Genomic DNA, 27,035 nt, shown 5'->3' on the forward strand with positions numbered 1-27,035 from the left:
TCTCGGTGTGTTTGGGTGGCCCATTTCATGATGGGATCTGCTTCTCTGGTGGAGTGTCCTTGTTTGGCAAAGCCTGTTTTAAATGTATTCAGGTATATATATCCCGCACTTTCTCCTCAGCATATTCTGTGGTGTCTGAGTGCCTGACTGTAGATAACAGATTGTGTGTTTGGGGTGGTTACTGGATCTATGAAGGTAGATATGGTGATCCGTGGGTTTCTTGTATATAGTTGTCTGTAGGGTTCCATTGCTGAAGCTGATTGTGGTGTCCAGGAAGTTGATGCTTGTGTGGGGATGTTCTAGAGAAAGTTGAATGGATGGGCGGTGGTGGTTTTAGTTGTTGTGGAAAATCTATGAGGGAGTTTAAGCTGTCTGTCCAGAAGATGGAAATATGATCTGTGTATCTCAGGTATCCCATTGGTTTTCTGGTGCTCTTGTGAAGCAATTCTTCTTCAAGGTAGCTAATGAAAAGTTTGGCATATTGGGGAGCCATCCTACTACCCATGCTGTTCCCATGGTTTGAACAAAGTATTTGTTGTTGAATTTAAAATTGTTATGGGTGAGGATGAAATGGATGAGTTTGGTGGTGTGTTTGGGGTGGATATCTGAGGGTTGTCCATTGTCTTGTCGACATTTGAGGCAGGCAGCTTATGCCATCATTGTGAGGCAATGTTGGTGCATAGGGAAGTGACATCTGTGGTGATAAGGATGATGTTCTAAGGCAGGTTGTTAATCTTGTGGAGTTTGTGGAGGAAATCATTTGTGTCCTGGAGGAAGCTGATTCTCTGTGTGGTGAGTGGTTTGAGGATGATTTCTATGAATGCCAATATTTCTTTGGTGGGAATGCTGTGGCCAGATATGATGAGTTTGCCTGGTTCTCTTGTTTGTGTATCTTGGGAAGCACGTAGAAGGCTCCTGAGGTGGTTGTATGGGGGATGAGATTCTAGAGTTTCTCTTTGAGTTGTTTAGGGAAGGATTTGATCATATCCTTAAGTTCCAGGGTAAATTGTGGTGTGGGGTCGTCTTTGAGTTGTTTATAATAAGTGGTGTCAGAAAGTAGTCAGTTGGCCTTGTTTTTGTAGTCATCACGGTTGAGGACTACAATGGCGCCCCCTTTGTCTGCCGGTTTGTTCACTATCTGGTTTCAGGGACTGTATGGCTGTCCTCAGCAGTGGAGAGTCTATGGTGGATGTGATATTTGTTAAGAATTTCACAGTCAGTCAGTTTTTTTCATGAAGTTATCATGGTTATGATCAAGAGTTTGGTTTCATCTGCGTTGTGGTGTCCAGTCAGATCTCCACCCTCCTAAGCATCTGCCCAGCCTACCAAGAGGGACATGTACTGATGATTATGATAATGTTTAAGTTTTGGTAACAAGTTAATCTCCCTCTTGCTTCTGATATAGGTATTGATGCTGTATACCTTTGCAAACACACCACCTCTTGCAAGTGATTCTGAAACTCTACGTTATTCAATTATAGTAGTTGTATTATGATTTTTCTTTCATCCCCTCTTGAATACTTTCCCTCTTCTGCAGTTTACTCAGTGGTTAAAAACCTTCAGAAAAATCTATCCAAGTATTTTATATTTGGCATAAACACAATAGAATACATTAGATAAGTCTCCCTTTAGGAGGATCACTTTGATTCAACTGTCTTCATGCATTTTTCATTGTCACTTTCTTGGCAGGACTGACTTTGCAGAGTGTAAAAACTCATTCAGTCACAGCAGTTGCCTTGCAGTAAATTTATATAACAATCTCAGCTCCTGTTTTGTTCTAATTTCAGTTAGATCTCACAGTGGATGCTAGTTAAAGCCCAACTGTTGTTTTACTCTACCATGAGTCTGCAGTTGTCATATGTCCATATTGTGACAGTAATCTCTGTTTTACTAAAAAGTAAATTTTTGGCGGTATCTCATCCTAAAATATTTGTGTCTCTCAGCGGGGGGAGACCTCCAAAGCAAATCTGCATTTCCTGGTAATTAGCACAGCACCTGTTTTAAAAAATTAACTTTTTTTAAAAAAAAATTATAGGAGTGAAATATTTATTGATGAATTTACAATTAGTGGATTGAAGCTGTCATAAACAATCACTATACAATCTAAAGTAGGTCTCAAAATATTACATAAGGCAAAATGAATAAATACAGTAATTATTTACCTGCACTGGAATTTGAAGACACCACTGCCATTAGTAACATATTATTTGAGAGGTTTCAGAGTAGCAGCCGTGTTAGTATGTATTCGCAAAAAGAAAAGGAGTACTTGTGGCACCTTAGAGACTAACAAATTTATTTGAGCATAAGCTTTCGTTAGCTACAGCTCACTGTGTGGTTAATGAATTACTTATAAGGCTAAGTACACTTTTCAATGTATAAAAAACAGCAGCATTTTAGTCAGCCTTTGCTCCCTCTGCCTGTTTTGTATTCAGAGTCATTCTGGGCTAGATCCACAAAGGGACTTACACGTTGCAATGCTCAGTGTTGCAACATCTAATTTTTAGGTGCCTTGCCATCCAGTGGAATCCGCAGCCCTCAGTTAGGCACCTAGGCACTCTATATAATGCATGTGAAGCATTTGGGATTCACACAAACCAACATGCTGAGCAGGGAGCCATCTTAGCTGGCCAGTTGAAAATTCCAAGGAGAGGGGTATGTCCTCAATCCTGGCCTTCAAAGGGACTTATCTTTGCTTAAATTTCCCCCTCTGCCTGGTGAGGAGAAGAGATTTAAAATTGGGTCTCCCTTCTCTCAGGTGAGTGCCCTAACCACTGGACTTCAGAATCATTCTCACTCTTTCTGGCCCAATGCACATTTAATTATTTATACACAGTGGAACAGCTTCAACAAGAGAGACTGAGAGAGCGCCACATCAGGATATCCCATATTTCAGTGCTTAAGGGAGAAGTGGGAAATCCAAGTTCAAATCCCTTGTCCCTCTCATCCATTTCCCACTCCCCCAGCCATTTTGTGTGAGTTTAGGCATGCTCAGAGCATGCCTACCAGATCAGGCCCTGCAGGCAAGATAGGCCAAGGAATGCCTAGTTTGAGGATCCTGCTGTGGCTTACGCATGAGATGGGCACTTGGGTGCCTAGACAGAGGCAGCTACATGCATGCTCACTGGTAGAAACTTAGGTGAGAATTTAATGCTGGAAACTCAGACTCCTGAGGATTTTAGGCACCTACAGAGCAGGGGCAGCAGAGTGCGGGCTTTGAGGACCTCCATGACTGTGAAAAGTTGAACTTAAATGTCTGAAGTGGCAGTTAGGTACCTGAGTCCTTTTGTGAATCTATCCCCATCTGCCTAGCTAAAATATGATTTTATATATTTTTACTTCATGAGCTAGATCTCCTTCTGGCTCACACAAGGTCCTAATATTACAGGACTCTGAACGTGAACATGAGAAAGTGAGCATCATCAACTCCAGTGGAAGTCAATGGGAATGGAGTGCTCTTAGGCCGCACTTAAGCAAGTTAAGCGTGCTTAAGCGCAAGCGTAACTTTGCACTTGTGCAACTGGGGAGAAAAGTTGCAGACTAGGGGTAAGAGGAGGTTTTTAGGTTCAAATGGGGGTAGAATTTGGTGTAGAGAATCTTGTTACTGAGGATGAAGTACAATCTAGAAAGAACCCAAACTGACAGCTGGTGACACGAGTACAGGGCTCTGTGCTAGGAGATCTGATTCTAGGATGGAGTCCTAAGAAAAGTAATTTACTAGGGGGTTGGGAAAAGGACAAAGCATACAATATATTTTTTTAATACATTTTAACTTCCCATCGTCTCGTCTCCTTGGACAATTAACTGGGCTAATTTCTGTTGAGAAGTGAACTTACTATAACACAGTGACTGTTAGCATTATACAAAGTACTTGCTAACATTGAAGTGTTATTGAGATAGTTTAAATACATCCTATGATCAGAAAAGCTTATACTTTTTCTTTTTTTTTTTTTTTTGCATGTTGTATAACAGTGGGACAGGTTCTGTTTCATTCAATTTGAATTTTATTCTTAATTTTAATTCTTAATCCATCACTTCAGAAACTTTTAAATGTAAGAAAACATTATACCCCAAATCCACAGGAATTTAACTTTTTTTTGTTTAACTTAAATTTTATCATTTTTTCTTCCTAAGCGTGCATGGGAGGTGGTTGACTCCAATGACTCTGTATCTCATCATCAAGAGGAGTTACCACCTCCTCCACTGCCTCCTGGATGGGAAGAAAAAGTGGACAATTTGGGCCGTACTTACTATGTCAACCATAACAACAGGACAACTCAGTGGCACCGACCAAGTTTAATGTAAGTGTCAGAGCAGTTCAATAAATTGGTGGAACATGCAAGATTATCAGTAAGGATGGTGATTCTTTCAAACAAGCATTATCATTATTATTATTATTTATTATGAATTCACAATAGATATCCCAGGCACTAGGCTGAACTAACCTTAAAACAAAAGACCTAAAGATCTAAAAATGTTCATACGTTGTTCTTTACAATAACAGATTAGCTGTAAATTTGATGATAATTGTGATAAGCATCTGGGAATATAATCTGGTCTGTGTGTGTGGGTTGTTTGTTTGTTTTTTCATAAACCAACCACTCTAGTTAGATGAGAATTAAAGGCTGAGGTCCTTCACTTGGAGATTAAACTGTACTCATTTAAAAAGTGGTATTCTCTTTTTTAAAAACCTGTGTTGCAGCTAATGAAACACACATCTAGACCATTTTACTATTTTAGACAAATCTGGAATTAATCAAATTTTTTATATGAGGCAATCTCCAAGCACATACAAAATCTTAAACACTTGAATAGGTGTTCATTACCACAGGGACATGGGCACAGGAAAAAAGGAGAGTTTTCTGTATATAAATAGTCCCATAGAATCATAGAATATCAGGGTTGGAAGGGACCCCAGAAGGTCATCTAGTCCAACCCCCTGCTCGAAGCAGGACCAATTCCCAGTTAAATCATCCCAGCCAGGGCTTTGTCAAGCCTGACCTTAAAAAACTCTAAGGAAGGAGATTCTACCACCTCCCTAGGTAACGCATTCCAGTGTTTCACCACCCTCTTAGTGAAAAAGTTTTTCCTAATATCCAATCTAAACCTCCCCCATTGCAACTTGAGACCATTACTCCTCGTTCTGTCATCTGCTACCATTGAGAACAGTCTAGAGCCATCCTCTTTGGAACCCCCTTTCAGGTAGTTGAAAGCAGCTATCAAATCCCCCCTCATTCTTCTCTTCTGCAGACTAAACAATCCCAGCTCCCTCAGCCTCTCCTCATAAGTCATGTGCTCTAGACCCCTAATCATTTTTGTTGCCCTTCGCTGGACTCTCTCCAATTTATCCACATCCTTCTTGTAGTGTGGGGCCCAAAACTGGACACAGTACTCCAGATGAGGCCTCACCAGTGTCGAATAGAGGGGAACGATCACGTCCCTCGATCTGCTCGCTATGCCCCTACTTATACATCCCAAAATGCCATTGGCCTTCTTGGCAACAAGGGCACACTGCTGACTCATATCCAGCTTCTCGTCCACTGTCACCCCTAGGTCCTTTTCCGCAGAACTGCTGCCTAGCCATTCGGTCCCTAGTCTGTAGTGGTGCATTGGATTCTTCCATCCTAAGTGCAGGACCCTGCACTTATCCTTATTGAACCTCATCAGATTTCTTTTGGCCCAATCCTCCAATTTGTCTAGGTCCTTCTGTATCCTATCCCTCCCCTCCAGCATATCTACCACTCCTCCCAGTTTAGTATCATCCGCAAATTTGCTGAGAGTGCAATCCACACCATCCTCCAGATCATTTATGAAGATATTGAACAAAACCGGCCCCAGGACCGACCCCTGGGGCACTCCACTTGACACCGGCTGCCAACTAGACATGGAGCCATTGATCGCTACCCGTTGAGCCCGACAATCTAGCCAGCTTTCTACCCACCTTATAGTGCATTCATCCAGCCCATACTTCCTTAACTTGCTGACAAGAATACTGTGGGAGACCGTGTCAAAAGCTTTGCTAAAGTCAAGAAACAATACATCCACTGCTTTCCCTTCATCCACAGAACCAGTAATCTCATCATAAAAGGCGATTAGATTAGTCAGGCATGACCTTCCCAGTTTGAAGCCAGGGGATTCCTTAAACACATATGGCCTGATACAGAATGCACTGAAGTCAACAGATGTCTTTCCAGTGACTGCAGTGGATGCTGGATCAAACCCATAGAGACAGGTTCTACAAGGTGTTAAGTGTCTTCTGTATGTTGCTGAATGCCCTCAACTCTTAAATGGCTTTAGTGGATGTTAAGGGTATTCAGAAGGATTGGGCACATGGTATATCATACCCTATCCTGCCTTGGGATCACCTAAGTTAGGCCCTTGTACCTAAACAGAATTCCACTGGCTGCAGATTGTAGAAATTAGACCACTTATGTTAACAAACTAGAGAGTAATCTAGATGAGCCCTCCATATACATGTTATCTCTGTAAAATAGAATTAATGAACAAGTTTAACTGAACAGAATTGGTTGTAATTAGTTTTGCTGCTTCAGGATGTTGGTTTACGTCTTGATGTCTGGTCAAGAAGAGGGATTTTTGGTTTTTTTTGTTTGTTTGTTTTAACCTAGCCTTTCTCTCGCAATTCAGTTTTTGTAAAGGCAGACTGACTTCCTCGTTCATTGAGCCTCACTGACAGAGGGTCAGATTTATGTAATTTGTTAATTATATTTACATAGTAACCATACAACCTAGATCTCTGCTAACTATTCCTCTTTATAATTTGTATGCATATGATATTTCTCATGCAACTCCCATTCACAAGTGTGAGGTAGGCTCACATTGAAAGGTAAAATCTGACACATACTAGAGTTGCAAGAGCCTTGGGGACATTTACAGAAGGAAACAATGCAGCCAGCCTTAGGGGTGGTCTCTGGCCTGCCAGGTTAGATAAATTACAGTGGCTGTGCTGAAATTGAAGTTCAGGCAGTCACCTCGAAAGCCCAGCTTACTCAGTAGGATGACATCTCGCCTGACACACATTTGTAGAGATCCTGAAGTAAGGAAGCGCCCTTGTAGGTCACCAATCCGTAGGAATTTTCAAATTATCTTATTTGTGTAATGTTCAGTTTTCCCCTTATTTATAGATGTCAGTTGAAGCTTAGAGACACTGGCTTCAGTGCTGGTGCTTTTATTAATAGCTGTTGATTAATTCTGATAGTAAATTATAGATTTTTCTTAATGGTGTTACAACATTTGAAGGCAAGGGGACTTACGGTAAGAAGCTCTCAGTGTTTTTAATGTCCTGTCAGCTCTTCTTGAACCTCACATATGAATATCTGTAAATGATTTGGTAGTTGTATTAAATATTGGGGGAACAGAGAGGTCACAAAAGGTATGAGGAGCTATATGGTTATTGGAAAATGCCCTAAACAAAGAGACATATCTCCTTACGAGGGTTTAAGAGCTCTTCGGTTTTATTCATGTGTGGTCTAGGTGTCAAGATACCCATATTAGCTTTGTGCCATTATAGATAAGTTATTTGTACTTTCATGTGTGTATATAAAAAGCTTGCATATTAGGTACATAGATGTATTGTGGAGAAAGTGTCAACAGCAGTACAGTATTCTAACTACATCATACCCATATAATAGTTAACACAAATTGACCAATAAGGCTATTAGGGACATATTGCAGGTTATTGGGAGGTCTATGCAGACTAGTTAGATTATTTATTTGATAAGAATGTGCTTACAACAGGAATTATAAAAGAGGAAAGTGAAATCTACAGCATACCTATTGAGTTTAAATGAAGCTAAAACTATTTCACTTTGCTAAGAGATTCTAATATACACCAAGATGTGTAATTTACGTAATCTTCTACTGATGGCAGAGGTCCTTTCATGTTTTTAATTCTACATTTCTTATTATTACAAAATACGGTAGGCCATGCATAGTTGAGTAAGGTAAGATCTCTCCTGACATCAAACACTTCGATTTATTTTCCTGTTTGACATGTAACTGCTCTTCTTCCGCATTGGGATAATTATTACAGTAACATCTTTTGAATATTAATTTATATTTATTATCATAATTATGTAAATCTGTGTTTTCTACATTTCTTAAAACCCTACTGTTTATTCTAGATTTCCTCTTAGTTAGAGATTTGGATACTAATATTTTTATGCAGACAGTGACTTCTAATTAGAATGTATATTTATTAACAATAACAGTTGTAATAATTAACATGATGTTGTGCCTTTTTATTCTGTATGTTTTACATCACTTTTAAAACCAACTGATATAATGGAATTCGGAATTCCTGAATGATGGGGTTGTACTCAGTTGTCTTATCACTGTGGACTTGTCAAACAAACATGATTTCATTTTCTGAGTACAAGTTTGGTTGATAAAGATAACGGGGTAGATGTAATATATTGAGACTTTGTAAGGCATTTGACTTAGTACTGCACAAAAACCTGATAAAAAAAATAGCACAATGCAATATCAGTAAAGAATATGTTAAATGGATTAAGAACTGGCTAACTGACAGATCTCAAAAAATAGTTGTCAGTGGGGAATCATCCTCATCAAATGGGGATGTTTCTAATGGGGTTCCATAGGGCTCAGTACTAGGCCTGATGCTATCCAACATTTTCATAAATGATCTGGAAGTAAATGTAAAATCACTGCTGATAAAATTTGCGCATGACACACAGGTTGGCAGAGTGGTAAATAATGACAAGGGCAGAGCAGTCATACAGAGCAATTTGGATCATTTGGTAAGCTGGGCCCGTTCAAACAAAATGTGTTTTAATACAGCCAGATGCAAAGTCATACATGTAGAAGCAAGGAATGCAGACCGTTCGTTCCTACACAACTTGGGGGGGCGGGGGGCTGGATCCTGGAAAGCAGTGACTCTGAAAAGGATTTAGTGGTCGTAGTGGACAAACAACTGATCAGAAGCTCCCTGTGTGATGCTATGGCAAAAAGGGCTAATGTGATCCTGGGATGTGTATATATAGGGGAATTAGAAGTAGGGAGGTGGTTTTACCTTTGTATACTTCATTGATGAGTTCTGGTGCCCAGTTCTGGTGTTCATGTTTTAAAAAGGACACAGCAGAATGGAGAGAGTACAGAAAAGAGCCATAAAAAGGATTGGAGGGCTGGAGAAAATGCCTGAGAGTGAGAGCCCAATTTGTTTAGCTTACCAAAAAGATTGACTGACTGACTGACTGACTGCAGCATATAAGGGCCTGCATGGGGAGAAAATATTGAGTCCTAGAGTGCTTTTTAATCTAGAGGAGAAAGGCAAATAATAAGAATGAAGGGCTGGTAGTGGAAGGAAGATCAATTTAAATTGGAAATTTAGGCACAGATTTTTATAATGGGTGATTAATCAGTGCAACAAACTACCAAGGGAAATGGTAGATTCTTCATCTCTTGATAGCTTCATATCAAGACTGGAAGCCTTTCTGGAAGCTGTGCTTTATAATGGTCCCTTCTGGCCTTGAATCTATGAAACAGAAGTAGAAAACCTAGTGGCTCATGTGATTGCTAGTAGGCTGTGTATCATCTCACTCGCAAGTCAGTATTTCAGATATAGCCTACTCAGGTAATGAGGAAATGTGGTGATGAGTGTTCTAGGATGTGGGTTTGTGGCGTGTGGCCTGAGAATCACTTGTGCCCCTTGAGGCTGTAAATTGTATCTGTTGAAAGTGATAGTTATGAGGAAACTTTTTTTCTTAACACGATCGCCTTTGAAGGCTACAATTTCAAGCCTCAAGGGTCATACGTTGTAGGGGCAAGGTTGCGGAAGATTGGTGAGGAGCTAAGTGGTGGACTGAGTACGTGACTGGATGTAAGCGGAGGATGCAGGCAGTTTCAATGAACTTTGTCCGACAGACCCTGCCAAAAGATATTGTAGCATAGATGAGCATATTTTTGCCTGCAAACAAGTTAGTTTATGTAATAAACATAAATCATACATATAAGAATGTAACCAGCTGTGACCCCATGTAACCCCGAGATAAGCGCAGAGAATATAGTGCTGCAGAGGACTCCCCCCCGGCGGAGTCCTGCCTGGTCAGCTGTCCCGAACGGCCAGAGTCCCCTGCAGCCACTCCGCACGTCCTAGGGGCTCCCCGCGCAGATTGGAGCGTAAGTTCTTCCTTCAGTAAAGCGTAGTTTACTATTCTTAGGCCTGAGTGTCCTCCTTTCGCTGGTATCTCCCCCGCCCTTGTGGGCACATAAGTGCAGTTCCCCATTACTCCCAACATGCTCCATGCATCAGGCCTGAAGGGGAGAGAGGTGTAGGAACTGGCTGTTGTGAGCCTGTGCCTGCTTGGGATTCCCTCGTGCCAGGGGGATCCCCAAAAGGGGAATTACATGTGGCTTTCACTCCCAACCACTTTGCATTTCCCGTTGATGATTCCTCATGAGGGAATCTCTAGCAGGAACAGAGCCAAAATATGTTTCCTTTGTCCCCCTCTCCACAGTCCCTGGTGCAGGGAGCATGTTGGGGGTGGGGAGAAATTGCTGGAGCACAATGTGATTAAATTACTTAATCTCTACTTTGTGCAAAGGGGGCAGAGCAAATCAGGAAATCTAACCCAAAGTATTGATTGTGGCTCCCTGAACTTCCTGAAATAGCATATTCAGTCCTCTATCTGTGTGAAATGAGTTGGTGGTCCAAGGCCAGTTCTTTCTCTAGAGGCTTCCATATCAAAAAATCTCTGAATAACAAATACCATCCTTTGTTGGCAGCCTCATCAGAGAGAACTAGGATTGACTTAAGCATAGAGATGGAAGTAGCATCTTAGCTCTTGAGATGGTTCCTCAGGAAATGATGTCCAGTGGTGGGGTACCTACTGGAGGTAATGTGACAGGTGTGCCTAGAGCTAAAGGCCCATCCCCTCAACCAGTGGGGCAGAACCACTGAACCCAGACTACAAAAGAATTCTTGGAGGTACAAATGAACAAAACAGGAACAGGAGTGAGGTCCAAAATTAAAAATCAAGGAACCAGAAAGGGATGCTGAGCAGAGAACCCCAGACAGCACCTCTGATCCTCTAAGGAGTCAGTGGACGCCACCCAGGGAATTCTTCCCGGAGACTTGACCAGATAAGGGACTGGAAATAGGCCCTGCAGTTGCAGAGCACACCAGGAGACTTTGTGGGGCCACGAATGGGGTGTCCCTGAATAAGGAAGTGCAGGAAAAAGCTCAGCCAAAACCGCTATAAGAGGTTCTGGAGGAGCCAGAAGAGGGGCTGCAGCCTGGCATACTCTATGTAGATGTTCACCAAGGTCTCGCTTTTGCTGCAAAAAGAACAGGTGTCAGGATTCTCTGAACTGTACCTGATGTACGCTCATGGCTCCATAGAGGAGCTGCCTGCTAATATTCCCAGCAGCCCATGGAATCAGAGTGGAGTTCAGACTGGCCCGCCAGTAAGTGGTAGCAGATCCCACCACTTGGTGTTGGGACAGGACACAAAGGCAAGGAAGTGGATGGGAGGCACACAATTCGGAGACGGACTGGCTAGATGGCCTTGAGCCTGCTCAAGTTGTGTGCTGGGGATGCCTGGGGCAGAGGGTGATTAAAAATCCCAGAAGGCCAGGAGTGAGGGGTGGGCAGGGAACACTGACCCGCAGGACCCGCTGTTATAAACAACAGAAGTGGGTGGTCAAGGCTGCCCTCGTCTCCTGCAGCACCTGGTAGAACCATAAAATATTAGGATTGGAAGAGACCTCAGGAGGTCATCTAGTCCAATCCCCTGCTCAAAGCAGGACCAACACCAACTAAATCATCCCAGCCAGGGCTTTGTCAGGCCTGGTCTTAAAAACCTCTAAGGATGGAGATTTCCACCACCTCCTTAGGTAACCCATTCCAGTGCTTCACCGCCCTCCTAGTGAAATAGCGTTTCCTAATATCCGACCTAGACCTCCCCCACTGCAACTTGAGACCATTACTTCTTGTTTTGTCGTCTATCACCACTAACAGCCTAGCTCCATCCTCTTTGGAACCCCCATTCAGGTACTTGAAGGCTGCTATCAAATCCCCCCTCACTCTTCTCTTCAGCCTCTCTTTGTAAGTCATGTGCCCCAGCCCCCTAATCATTTTTGTTGCCCTCCGCTGGACTCTCTCCAGTTTGTCCACATCCCTTCCGTACTGGGGGAACCAAAACTGGATGCAATACTCCAGGTGTGGCCTCACCATTGCCGAACAGAGGATAATAATCACATCCCTCGATCTGCTGGCAATGCTCCTACTAATACAGCCCAATATGCCGTTGGCCTTCTTGGCAACAAGGGCACACTGCTGACTCATATCCAGCTTCTCGTCCACTGTAATCCCCAGGTCCTTTCTGCAGAATGCTGCTTAGCCAGTCAGTCCCCAGTCTGTAGCGGTGCATGGGATTCTTCCTTCCTAAGTACAGGACTCTGCACTTGTCCTCGTTGAACCTCATCAGATTTCTTTTGGCCCAATCCTCCAATTTGTCTAGGTCACTCTGGACCTTATCTCTACCCTCCAGGGTATCTACCTCTCCCCCCAGCATAGTGTCATCTGAGAACTTGCTGAGGGTGCAATGAATTCCATCATCCAGATCATTAACAAAGATGTTGAACAAAAGTGATGTGGCACTCCGCTTGATACCAGCTGCCAACTAGATATCGAGCCGTTGATCACTACCCACTGAGCCCAAAAATCTAGCCAGCTTTCTATCCACCTTATAGTCCATTTATCCAATCCATACTTTTTTAACTTGCTGGCAAGAATACTGTGGGAGACCATATCAAAAGCTTTGCTAAAGTCAAGATATATCACATCCACTGCTTTCCCCGTATCTAGAGAGCCAGTTGTCTCGTCATACAAGGCAATCAGGTTGGTCAGGCGTGACTTGCCCTTGGTGAATCTATGTTGACTGTTCCTGATCACCTTCCTCTCCCCCAAGTGCTTCAAAATGGATTCAAAATGATGGGTGATATACAGGGTGAGCAGCCCCATGCACTGGCCGAGCGCCACAGGGTCCACCCAGTCCCTGCAATCATAGTCCAGGAGTTCTCTGATTCTGGTGGCCCTGTATATCTGGTTGCTGAAACCAGCTTCCAGATGCTGGGAAGGTCGTGGTAATAAGATAAACAGCTCAGAGCGGTCTCGGGGGAGACCTCATATTATACCAATAAATTGAAAACCAGCAGGATCTTATTAAAGGGGAAAAGGCAAAATACCACATTTATTGTGAATACAGAAAGAATCATAGTAAGCAGTTAGTTATAGCTATAACATTCCATTCAATCTCATATTTATTCACACATTCATTCATGCACATACACACAGGTTCTGCAAGGTTGTTATCATAGTTACCAGCCTTAGAGTTGCTCATGCCAAGCCACTGGCCAGGTGGCCTGGACATGAGGACGGAGCAGGGCCTCGTCAGATGCACATCTGATGCTCCTGGAAGTTGGTTTGCAGAATCAGACCCCAAAGTTCTCACTTTCTAGAGTCCATTTTTATAGGAATTTCTTCCTATGCCAGTCTATGGGAATTGCTTCATCATGCTGTTGCTGAATCAATCAGCAGATAGCACATTCCTGACGGCTCCGTGCTGCTAGATGTTATCTTGTTCTTTGGTTCTCCCATTCTTGAGGCTGTTGGGTGGATTCCAGTCTGCCCTCCGGGGGTCCTCTGGTTATTTCCACTTGACGCCTTCTTCAGCCGATGGACACTGGATTCTTAGGCTGGCACCTCCCTGATCATTCAGTTATCCACACCAAGCATCCATCCACATACATCCTCTATCTCTATTTTAATCACAATTGTTAATACAACAAAAGGGCGTGGAGTCTCTGGGTGCTGTTTCTGTTGTTACAGAGTATTGCTTTGAGTCTCTCTCTGTGTGAATTGCTTTGAGAACAGACTCTGTCTTAGAATGTACTAACGCAATTAGCAGCTTGCAAGTTTCACACATAGAGGGAGAGAAACAATACCAAAAACCAAGAGACCTCTTAATTAGTAATACTCTGGAATTTAAACTATGGGGAATCAAACTCATTTGTGATTTTAATACAGAACTACTTTAATATGATCCAACACTCATGGGTGGAGATACAAGAGCTACCAGTTGTATTGGAGCCCTGAGAGGTGGCGGAGGAAGGTGTGCACTAGCATGTTCTATGCCAGACGACCTGCACCATAAAAGAATATCTGCAGGGCTGAAGGCAGATGGCGTGTACCTGGCTGCAGGTATAGACCAGGCCCTGTCCACCTCTCCAGGAGGAAGCTCAGGACACCTGCAGAGACCTAGTACAGTGCCAGCCAGAAGAACTCTAGGATTGTCTTTTGGAGGCTGGCCAGAGTCCCTAGGGGTGGGTGCTTGGTGTTGAACTGGTGCCAGAGCATGGGCAGGACTAGTTGGTTGATCACGAGCACGCACAATGGTGGGGTAGTGTATTGAAGTGTGGGCTGCTCTACCTGTTTTATATATAAAGGATTTCAGTATCTAATGTTGTCAGAGTAGCTGCAATGAGTACTAAAATCTGTTCTGTTTTTTTAATTTAAACAGAAGTCTTGTGATTGACTTCAGATTTTATTTGCTTTGGACTAAGGGTTGATCTGTTTGAATATATTTTGACAGAGTTATGATATAAGAATTAATCTTATGGTGCCTTTTTCATTACTTGTAGATGGACAGAACATCTTGAATTACAATGCATTAATTTAGCATTAATAGTTTTCCTGTTCTCCCCTCTATCCTTGCTCGTTTCCACAATGTCCAGTGATGTTGCATCTGATTCGGACAACAACATCAGACAGATAAACCAAGAGGCAGCCCATAGACGGTTTCGTTCTCGGAGACACATTAGTGAGGATTTGGAGCCTGAGCCTTCGGAGAGTGGAGAGGCATCTGAGGTATGTACAGGTCTTGAAATCATTTCCTCAACGATAAGAAACTGTTCTATAGTGTTACAAGAGTCCCTATAACTAAGTTAAATCCCTCCAAACAGATTCCTTTTAATTATAAGTTAGTTAATACACAATTTTTGAGATAGCTGCCTGAGCCAAATTCTGGTGATAATTAGGTGGAATGAAACTGAATGAGGTGCTTTTTCCAAAGCCGTGCAAATTCACGTGTCTAACTTGCCATAATCTTTTTCCTTTTGTCAGCCCTGGGAAACCATTTCAGAGGAAGCGAGTATAAGTGGAGATTCCTTAAGCCTGTCATTGCCACCACCCCCGGCTTCTCCAGTCTCTCGGACCAGTCCTCAGGAGCTGTCTGACGAACTGAACAGAAGACTTCAGGTCACTCCTGATTTCAATGGGGAACAATTTGGTTCTTTGATTGTAAGCATTGTGCTCACCATATATATTACTGAACTAACCTTAGTTGCTATTAAGTCTGATATGGTCTGAATCATCCGTCTGTTAGGTAGTAGTTGGAAGGTATTATGAATCAAGTATTATTTTACACTTGAGAGTTGGGATTCTCGTTTTAATAACTTCAATCTTGTCCCATAAATTGATATTTGAGGTTGAACAAGAGCAAGAATTATTATTAAATATGCATGTATCTTCTAAACAGTGAAAGATCGTGGATAAAATCCTGCTTCCACTGAAGTTAATGGAAGTTTTGCCATTGACTTCATTGGAGCCAGAATATTTCCAGTGTCTTTAAAAACAAATCTGGCTTATCGTATGGGTTTTTTGTAAATATCACCTTTTGATTATTAAAACAGAATATTTAAAAAATCCTATTTACTTTTTACTGTTCGCTTTTCCAGTTCAGTTAGAAATAGACTTGTCAGTTTTGGTGTCTGGTTGTCAAGTACTGGCAAAATATCACAATGTTGAGATGAATTGCACACCACTGTGGAATGTTTATTTGGATTTCAGAGTGTGGTGGTTTTGAGTGGGTGTGTGTATTAAAATTTTAAAAGCAAACATGGAAACTCGTCTCTTGATCTTAGGTTTTAGCAGATGCTAAATTTCAACTGAAGTGTCTCTTTGAATTTGGTTGTACAGCTGGATATGGTCAGAATGTCACCACTCAACGTAGTACTAAAAATAATAAACAATACTAATGTTACTTGAACAGATTTACCAAGTCACTCACATGAAGGAAGCCTTCTTCTATTTTCATTGAATTTTAAGTCATTTTTTTTTTAAAATATTACTCTTTTACACTTTAAATTTTACACTTTATTACAGGACAAAGCCCTGGCTGGGATGATTTAGTTGGTGTTGGTCCTGCTTTGAGCAGGGGGTTGGACTAGATGAGGTCTCTTCCAGCCCTAATTTTCTATGGTTCTATGACTTATTATGGATTTTGTAATTTGTTTCACTGAGATGAACATTTTTTGAAATCCTACTAGTGGAAATGATCTTCGCTTTATAGCATTGTTACAGTGATGGTCATTTTACAAACAAAAGATATTGCTTCCGTGTATGTTTGTAATATATTTTAAAACAAGGGCTATTCTCTGAAATTGGAACTTGGCAAAGACCTCACCATTTGAACTGAATCAAATATTAAAAGGCTTAAACAAGATGCAGTTGGAGCTATTTAGCTGTGGTAAAATAGGAAATTTCAGGGTTTTGTTAGACTTGTATACATTTACCCTCCTTAGTAAGATGAAAAGTTACAATCTGTATTTGAAATATCTTATAATTAAGGCAAATGGATGATATCATGGAGGACGAGTAATATGATTGCAAGTGTGGGAATGTTTCGTGTCTGATAAAATAAACAATGGTAAATACTGAATCCAACATAGGAAACTGAATATATTGTTGTCTCATAGGACATCTTATTGCAGTTCAGGAGATAAGAAGCCTAAATTGAGATATGTTCTGGTTAAGTATTACTTTACAAAATTAAGTAGATGTAAATTCTACTCAGAGCCTATTTGAATAGATATCTTATGATGATTTGAATGTCAGCTGCTGGCTAGTTTAGCAGACTCTGTAGCCCCAATCCTGCAACTAGAACTTACATGGTAGAGCCTGGTGCCTTTGTGGATACCCACTAATTTCATAGCGATGCTGGGGACAGGAGACTAGCCACATGGAACCAATAGCTTTGGCTGAAAAAATTGTCTAAAATAAGGTACATCAATAATAATTTTTGTCCCACAGATAGTGTATGTGGCAGCAAAATGAGATTTTCTTTTTTAAAAACTGATTTTCACTTTGTGTGTACTCTTAATACAATTTTTGATCTAACAAGTTTGAATCTTTTGGGGAAAGACTGAAGGTTCTGAGACTCACCTTATTAACTTACTTTATGTTAGGTTTCAGAGTAGCAGCCGTGTTAGTCTGTATCTGCAAAAAGAACAGGAGTACTTGTGGCACCTTATAGACTAACAAATTTATTAGAGCATAAGCTTTCCTGGGCTACAGCCCACTTCATCGGATGCATAGAAGGGAACATATAGTAAGAAGATAGATAGATAGATATACACACACACACATACAGAGAAGGTGGAAGTTGCCATACAAACTGTGAGAGGCTAATTAATTAAGATGAGCTATTATCAGCAGGAGAAAAAAACTTTTTCTTTGATAATTAAGATGGCCCATTCTGTCTAAATTTGTTAGTCTCTAAGGTGCCACAAGTACTCCTGTTCTTTACTTTATGTTGTTGTTTATTTGTATTCCCGTAGCACCTGGGAGTGTCAGTCTGAATCATTCTTTAAACAGACCAGATAATTTGTATATCTGTAGTTCACAGTTATCCCATTATTCATATATTGTTTGCCAGTTGTCCTCTGCATAGAATGTCTGAGATATGAATTGTGCAAATAAACAGTCTAAAAATACCCAAGATCTATTTCTACGCATAGAATCTGCAATCTCATTCAGACGATATAGAAAAGCAGTACAATAAGGTATCCAGAAAGAAGCTGACACACAAACAGTGCTTGTCAGCTAAATTAATAGGCTTCTAACTTGCAACAATTCAATTAAGAAAGAGCGTTGCTGATGCTAGGAGAGAATACGGTTCAAAGTGAGAGATTGTTTTGAAGCTGATTGGTTTTCTTTCCATCTTATGGAATTCTCATGAGTAATAGAAAAATCAGTGACACTAGGCCTAGTGCCTTGAATCTAAAGTCCAGATGCTAGTGTGTGAAGCTAGTACACTATATGAGGATATTATAAAGTGAATGTGTTTTTTAACATGTTTCAGAATAGCAGCCGTGTTAGTCTGTATCTGCAAAAAGAAAAGGAGGACTTGTGGCACCTTAGAGACTAACAAATTATTTGAGCATAAGCTTTCGTGAGCTACAGCTCACTTCATCGGATGCATGCAGTGGACATGAAGGCAGTGTTATCCTGAGAACCTACCTTGTTAGCTGGTGTTGAGCCTGACAGGTGTTGCTGAGCCCTGGTCCGTTGTTGCAGGTGAACCTTTAACCCTACCCTAGGTATAAGGGAGATTGGAGTGGCTGTCTCCACAGAGAGAGGAGATCTGAGAAGAACAGTCTTTGAGAAGGAACCTTAGTTGCTGCCAAATCTGAGAAGGCTTAGGGCCGTAATTTGTGTTCATTTCGAGTCAGTTTGTTTATAAAGCCAATTTCTATGGAAGTAGCCTGTGCTTTGAAGTAGAAAGGAAAAGCCACCTGTTCAGGCTTACATTTCAGTGTGAAAAATTGAGTGGGACCAGCACTGGTATTTTTAAAGATCTAGCAGGGTGATTATTTGGGGCTCATCAATAAACTAGTCCCTTCCCCCCTCACACGAGCTCTAAAATGAGACCCATTTTAAATAAAAAGGGGATGGGAATGTGCAACCTTTGGACCCTCACTCTCACTGCTGCACTGTAGTGATGTGTTGAGGTCCATGCATGCAAAGCGTAATTCTCTAAGTAAGCTGTGTCTAGAACTGTTAGGTCTCCATATGGTGCAGTTTTTTGTAATCCTGACCTCTGTCTTTGTGACTGGAGCCAGGAAATGCAATTCAGTCATTTACCAGTATTACTTTGTGTCACGCTTAGTGTTGATAATTCTCGCAGTTCTATCATGAGTAAGACCCTACTTCAGTTGCGGGATGGTTATCAAATAATTTTGTCTGAGTTGTGGGCAAGACACGGAAAATAATGGGAAAGTAATAATGGACCTTTTATTAATCGTGGTTATTTGGAAAAGCCAGAGAAGTCCTATTTGATTAAGAAAAATTTGCTGTAACAATATAAACACTCAAATATTATGTTATGCCTGCTAATTTTTTCGATATCAGACATTTTGCTGCAACTATATTACAGTCATTAATGTGCGGGGCTGACAGCCCAAGCCCTAGCTGCCATCAGCTCTGATAAATGGAGTTCTACTGTACTAATAGGGAAACGAGTGTGTGTTGCAAACTCAATATGTATGCAAAATTGTGTGTGAAAATAGAGTCCAAAGTAAGCTAATTAAAATCAAAATTGTGGTGGAAGTCTAATGTTGCAGGAGCTGCAATTTCCTCAATATTGCAAATTATGTAGGACCTTAATCATGTCTTATGATATTGGGTATTTTTCTCAAAGCCTTAGTTCCCTTTGCAGTAATGGGAAGCAGTGTCTAGCATAACGTGAAGAGACATTTAATTGCTATGATTGTCAAAATAGGTTTTTTTAAGAAGTCCATAATCTTCGTATTCACCTGGAAAGCTGGGTAATCCATCTGACTCTGTCTAGTAAACTCAGATTTTATCCTCAAAAAATATAGGTAAGAGACAGACAGTTTTCCCGCAGCATAAGAGCTGGACATGCTACATATTGCATTCTTAAGGCTTCCTTTCGTTTGTGGTTCAGAAATCATGTGGGATGGAGGACTTCTAAGATCACAGATGCTCTCTTATCCTTTGGCCGCCATTAAGAACCTTAGTCTGCAGTGAGTTCATACTCTGTTCCCCATCAGTCTTTTACCCACTATGATAGCGCCGTGTGCTGCTAGGCTGTTTTTTTGACAGGGGATACAAATGTCTTAATAAAGGAACCAGTTCTTTAAGGTAGGAAAAAGCTTGCACTGCAATGTAAAGCTCAAGTGTCTGCAGATAAGAGTGTCTGTTTCCACCAAATCCAGTAGGCGCTGATAAAAAACACAGGAAAACCTGATTTTTAAAAAAGAGGGACAGCAGCGCACACAGACAACTAAAGCACATGCCTAATAGTTATTAAATGTCTCTTTATTATACCACCTGGTAATGTTTATTATGACTACAGATACTGTCGTGATAGGTACAATATAAATACCGATACAGAATGACAGAAGACTAAGAGTAATATCTGTTCTAATCCTAATGAATTGGTCAACTTCTGTGTTAAATTACTGAGTTGATATCAGTTACAGATTACTATTAACTGCACTTTCATCACAGACTTATGTCTGCACAGCAGTGGAAGATGTGACTTGCAGCCCGGGTAGACATGCCCACTCTTGCTTTTATCTAGCTACTATGTTAAAAATAGCAGTAAAAAGGCATTGGCACAGGCTTCAATATGGGTTGAACAAGCTCACCCAGGACCCTGGGTATGTACTCTCTGCTATTTCTAGCGTGCTAGCTGGATTAAAGCTAGCACAGGTATGTCTATTTAGGTGGCAAATCATGACTTCCACTGCAGTGTGGACACAGTCGCAGTCTGTATACAATGAATTCACATTTTACACCTGCAGGTGTTCTTACTATTTCTATCTTTTTAAGGTAGGAATTGATTCTTGGGAGTACGTTTGATAATGCATTCATCCTACCAACCCATGACCAGGGCACTGGATTCCAACAAAGATCCACCATAGCCACTATTCCAACATATGTTCTGGAATAGAGCTTTCAGCCCTCAGTGCACAGGGTAAGGTGGGCATTGGATCCACTTAATCACTCCTGTGTGGGAACAGCACCCTTCGCTGCCCCTATGTGGGTGACAAATGCAGCATTTATTTGGTGCAGGGAATCTTGTATAGACTCTTATTGTGAAGTGAGTTCCATCCTATAGGTTAGTGAGGGGCTGCATTGGGAGCCCCAGAGAGTCAAGCAAAGGTTTCGTATTTTTCTTTATACTGCCCAGTCCCATCCCATATTCCCTGAGCTCTGTCCTCTGAAGCTACATAGAAACAGACTGTCAAAAGCACCATGGGACTTTCACTCAGCCATTTCATTTGGGGTCAGCCTTCCCACCTTGCTGCCAGTTACAGGACTGTTTAATCTGCTGTGTATTTTCCCGGAGAAGTTGCCAAGTAGCCAGCCCTCCTCCCTTGAAGTCTGTTCGTAAGACATCCATAACTTGACTGTTAAATAACAGGACGAGATGTGTGGCTCGCTTCTTTCTGTTTCCAGTTAGTTCAAAACAAGCCCAGGGTGAAATGCTGAGAATTTAAGAGAATGGTTTTTGATTGTGACACAAGGTTATGTAGAAATATGAAGGAGATGGAGATTGCAGGGAAAGCATGGTTTATTTTGGACTCAAAGAGTAATATTGAAAAATAGAAATGAATTTGATAAAATGAAAATCCACATGTGTTTAATGCATTACAATTTAGGAAGTTTCTCCTTTCTTTCAGCAGAGAGATCCTTCTTCAAGATTGAGATCTTGCAGTGTAACAGATGCAGTTGCTGAACAGTCTCACTTATCACTGGTAAATCAAAGCTAATTTTTATTTCTTCTATACTTTGTTTTAAATATTCTTTGGTTCTGAGTGGAAACTTTTCCTGTTGCCGTGGCTTCAGAATATTTATACAGAGGTGGTAGGAATATGACTGTACGAATCTGTAACTGATTCCAAATTAAGATCATGTTGCGTAGGTCAACATAGTAACGCGGTTTTACTGGTTTTACAAAAGATTAAGTGAAGACGATTAAAGACAGTGGATGAAATCGTGGCCCCACTGAAGTTGATCAAAGTTTTACCATTGACGTCATTGGGGCCAGGATTTGAGCCCATGCATCTAGTTCTGTCCTAATTTACATCTCTGAAATCTGGAGTTGGGTGTCACTGAGGGAATTTGGCCCAGTGCTAGGTTTTTGGAAAATCAAATACACACATTTTGAAATAAACTTATACCTGGGCTTACAGGGAGCTATATAATTAGAATTGGGCAAAACTGGTGACATTTTTCATTAAATTTGAGAGGTGGGCAGTGGTTTGGGGGGGGGGGGGGGTTGGTTGGTTTTTTTTTTGGAGAGTGGGGAATAGGGGTTGTTATACTTGAAAATTCATGGACTGTTTTGTGCATGGGTTTTTGTTTTTGTGTGTCAATATTATTTAAAGCCATTCAAAATTTGCACAGAAGTGTTACCATAACATTTTCTGGCCTGTGAAGAAACGTGAAAAAAGAAATAGACGCACACTCATAGAGGTGGTGGGAGTGGAGGTGAAATCAACACTTTTTGAAATGTGAAAAAATTTGCAGCAAGTTGCAAGTTAGTGGAAAACTTTTCCAATTTAAATAAAAAGAAATTGGCTAGTATTTCAACCAGCTTTAACAATCCTCTTTATGAAGGGCCATGTAAAACCAAAATCTAACAGTCACAATAATTTTCTGACCAATATGATATGTCAGCAAGGTTTTCCTAATATAGTAGCTAAGAAATTAACTGAATCCCTTTAAACAGGATAAGAATCCACATCCCAAGATGGTTGTTAGGAAAGGTATCTTTGGGTTCTCTTTTACTCTATAGTTATTTAGCACTTTACTGCTGATGTCCAGCAAGCTCTACATTTTTTTCCATAGAACTGGGCAAAGTGGTGGTGTCACAGATAAAGTAACCTATAATAAAATTGCAGTAGATCAGCATTTGACTGTGGCTGGCCAGAATATTTCGTAACGGATGATATTTCAAGAAAAAATTGACAATATTTCCTATAGAACTTTCTGCAGAAATCTTTTCCCCATTTTTTTACCAGAACTGTAAATATGGACATACAAATGAAAAGGATCATTAGAACTTGTATCTTCAGGAAATAACAAAATATGAATAATTGAAGGCTTATGTTGTCATCTTTTTTATTGTTAAATTGGTGTGATTCAGCCATTTTTGTATTTGAAATTGGCTAAGTTTTTTAATATAAATTTGTCATTGTATTAAACAGTTGACATTTTTTTCCTATTTTTATTGATTAATTCACCGTAAAGCCGGAGATTATCTAATGATTCTATATACGTCATTATGAAATGGTGGCTTTGCAGTAATAGATGTTTCTGTATGTGTTCAAGGGAAATGTATATAAAGTACTACCTACTTATTTATCCTACTGCATTAAAAATATTGTGGCTCGCAGCAAAAGCATACTTAAACTGTCTATTCTCTCTATTATAAGTGATTGGCTTGTGCTGGAATCTGCACCAGCGAGCTTCTACTTTTTCAATATTTTTGATTCACTTCTGTCCTTTGTGGTTTGTGGGTTGTTTTAACTGGTGTATAAGGTTAGGCTTTGTTATGACTCTTCCTTCAGTTTATTGTTTTAAAATGTTTACTACATGAAATTAGGTGCTCAAAACAGCAGTATAAAAAAGCATTACTTTAAAATCGGGACATACCTGATCCAACCAATCATCAATCTCTACTGAACTAACAGTCACTTTTCTTCTAGCAACTAAACCCTTCCTTTATTTCTAATTAAGCTGTCTGTCCTGGAACATATTGCTCCTTGCTGAAAACTTGGAACACCAATTTCTTTTATTATTATTATTATTATTACTATTATTATTATTATTATGACTTTTCACGGGGCTGTGCACTCACTGCTAGCCAGAAAATTGCCTCTTCGTTTCTAAATGTCTGCGCTTTATGCTTGTAGAGCTGAAGATGTAAAATTGTTTTTGTTTGGAAAAAGTAATTATTTAAACACCTTACATTATAGCACTAGTGTATATAGAGAATCCTGCACCAAAGCTATTAGACTAGTGCCTCAGTCTTTGAATTTATAAGTGATGTGTTCATCTGGGTTATCAGTGATTGATGGCTTCATTTTTCTTGCTGCTATCTTTTATTTAACATTACTGCAGTCTAATTGCTCTCCATTAAAAAGTGTGAGAGAGTGGCTATGATTCCTGAAGATGTGAGCATAATCTATTACCTTCATCACTAAACATACTTATCTGTAACATTAATTATCATTTAACAGCAGAGTGGTCCATCTAGGAGAGCTCGTTCTTCAACTGTCACAGGTGGTGAAGAACCAACGGTAATAATACTCTTTATCAAACACTTTCTGTAAATGAAATATGGGTTGGTTTAGCATCTTTTATGACACTGGACATTTTTTCATACAGCAGCAGTGTATTGGTTTAAACTTTTCAGAAACCCTAGCTAAGTTTTAACGTCTGTTTTTCACCTTTTACCTTGAAATAATCTTTTCAAGTAGTATGATAATATCACAGTAATATTAGCATACTATAAAGATACAGATATAATGCAATTGATTTTTAAACAGAGTGACACTCTTGGAAAATACCATTGACTAGTGCTAAAAAAATGGAAAGATATAGCACTTTATTTTTAAATGCAATACTAATTGCAATGTTGATTATACAAGGAGACCCTTTAAAATATAGCACTCACCATTTGTGCTGACTTAACACTAGACTTATTCAGTTTTATTCTTAGGTCTGGATCCTGCTTTGAAAACCATGCAGGCAGAGGGGTGTACCCATGTAATTCTCAGTGTAGTATATGGTCTTTGTATACTACCAAGTTTTACTTTCCTTGTGTCATTAACTAGCCCAGTGCTGGATATTTGACTCTGAATGGTTCAAGAAAATATTTTACAATGTTTAAATTGGAAGTTTGATATTCTGAAACCATTTTGCGTAATGTAGTTTGTGAAGCTATCCCATACACTTGCAATCTGATTAAATGTGAACCTAAAGCAAGTGGATTGTCCAATAATAAATATATTCAGCTTTTATAAATATATATGTGCGCCAATGAAAACCAGTTATATATATATTTATTTGTATTGTGGAAGTAGCATGAGGCCCTAATTCAGGGATCAAGAACCGTTGTGTAAAGCACTGCATATGTTCTTTATTGAACTTTAAGGAAACGTACCTTGTACCTTGAATTAAGTGTCAATACCTTTCACAAACACAGAAATGCCTTTGATATCTGTGGAAAAACTGATTAATAACCACGTAAAGCAGACAAAATGTTCTGTATTAATTTGTAATGTAAATCCAGTCTTTTGTTGGCAGATAGTTCCATTAATTACACACATGTTTTATACAATTTTATATTCCTCTACTAAAAACTGAATTCAGATTAGAGCTACTCTCTGAATGCCTGGTCAGTAACGCCACTGTATTCCAAAATAGGCATGCAATGTTGATGTGATAGCCAAATATATTGAGGCATGGTACAAGGAAATTCTTGTTGAATTTTTACATTCATATTGATTATGCATTTACCATGCCAATGTAGACCTTCAGTGTTTAGATAGCACATCGAAATTAATGCACAAAATATTAATGTACAGTGTAATGATACGAGATCTGTCTATTGTATTGCAGGGGGCCTTGTTTTTCACTTAAGTCAATTACAGAGGATGAGCAAAATTTGATACATGATTATGTAAAGTGGGTGCTTCTTTGAATATGTGTTGATATATATTTGTGTGTGTGTAAATACACAATGTTTTTTAATTGGATTGCTTTTAAGAGCTTTATTGAAAGTCTCAGAGGAAACTGAATATTTTCCCTTGAAATGTTTTACGGTAAAACTAGACTGGACAAAGCACTAGTTATCACAAATGGCAAGAGGATGAACAAGATAATTTGCATAAATGTCTCCCATCTCTGATTTGTCTTGTGAAAGGAAACCAGTAAAGAAAATACAGTTTACCTTTGAGAAAGCATACAGTACTGGTAAAGAGAACTGAAAGTTCTAATTTAATGTGTTTTAAATGGATTGCCTCTGAGTCTCTATTTTGGTTTGCAAAGCTCAGTTTATATTACAAAGAAATGCTGCCAATAACTGGTTCAGTTTATAAGGCGTTAGGAGACAACAAAAAGGAAGAGACGTGTTGCTATATGTGATCTTTAATGGTTCCACCTCTAGTGACTCTTTCGTTTGTGACTCTGTCCTCATAGCTCCCTGTAAATCAAACCTGCTATTGGCAATATTCACTAACGGACTTAAAACATCCTTTTGGTTTTGTGTTGAATACAATGTATGTGATTAAAATCAAGTGATTTAAAAACTTCCTTGAAAGCCTCTGAGGTAGCCACTTTTAAAAAAATGTATATTGTTGAGAATTTCAATAGCCTCTCAGTACAATGAATGCATGTATTTGTATACAGTATCTCAAACCCTAGAACAGATGAACTCCTCATCTGTTGGCTGAGAGTCATGTGACCTAAACCACTTTTGTTCTGACAAGCTAATCAATAGCTAGAACACCCCAAATCATGACCATTGAGGAAGTGACTGAATCAGGATTTCGAGCTGTCTCAGCCAGATTTGTTTAACTAATTCCTCTTCTCCTCCCCTTCTATTTCCTCCCTTTTCTTAAATAGATGGTCAACTTTCTACCCAGTCTTTACCTTTCCTGGACTCCTGATTTTTTCTTTGAACCATGGAGGCTGTTTTTCAGCTCAACCACATGAAGCATTTGCCTTTAAATGAAAGAATTCTCTTAGCACTGGCTACTGTAATAGTTCAAAGAAGAGTTCTGGAATTGATAGGGAATCTGATCAGAGGGTAAAACAGATGAGGGAGCTACTGAATAATGTGTTGCTGGAGCTTTAAATAAGGAAAACTAATGCTAATGGATTTCAAAGGTGATCTGTGGGTGACGTAGAGATACTGTGACCCACAGTGCATTGTCATTCACTTTTTCAATCTCTGGGTCAATTGTTTTCCACTGTTCTCAACTTGCTTTACAATATCTATTTTGTAACAGGGTGAATGTACAACATGAATTGCTGTTTTATAAGGCTACACAAAAAAGAGGTTGTTAGATTGCAGTGTAATTATGATGGTGAATCAGGCCTGAGAGGTTTGTGATGTTACTGAACACACAGGTATCTGTATCGCTAGGTAGCCTTACTTCAGGCCTCATGCAGCATATGA

At 40.0% G+C, this 27,035-nt stretch overlaps 1 protein-coding gene across 14 annotated transcripts in view; it reads left to right on the forward strand.

Annotated features, from left to right (window-relative positions):
* NEDD4L (NEDD4 like E3 ubiquitin protein ligase) overlaps nucleotides 1-27,035 on the forward strand; it is a 364,715-nt gene that overhangs the window by 271,238 nt on the left and 66,442 nt on the right. For 10 of the 14 annotated variants that reach the window (XM_037902588.2, XM_037902589.2, XM_043546254.1 and 7 more), the window contains 5 exons: nucleotides 4,132-4,298; nucleotides 14,770-14,902; nucleotides 15,158-15,334; nucleotides 21,526-21,600; nucleotides 24,091-24,150. In XM_037902588.2, the coding sequence (XP_037758516.1) occupies nucleotides 4,132-4,298; nucleotides 14,770-14,902; nucleotides 15,158-15,334; nucleotides 21,526-21,600; nucleotides 24,091-24,150 (612 nt within the window). The remainder of the gene's footprint in view (nucleotides 1-4,131; nucleotides 4,299-14,769; nucleotides 14,903-15,157; nucleotides 15,335-21,525; nucleotides 21,601-24,090; nucleotides 24,151-27,035) is intronic. The other 4 variants (XM_037902590.2, XM_043546253.1, XM_037902586.2 and 1 more) reach the window with 1 other exon arrangement.

This window comes from Chelonia mydas, chromosome 5 (genome assembly GCF_015237465.2).
Source record: "Chelonia mydas isolate rCheMyd1 chromosome 5, rCheMyd1.pri.v2, whole genome shotgun sequence".
Taxonomy (NCBI): domain Eukaryota; kingdom Metazoa; phylum Chordata; order Testudines; family Cheloniidae; genus Chelonia; species Chelonia mydas.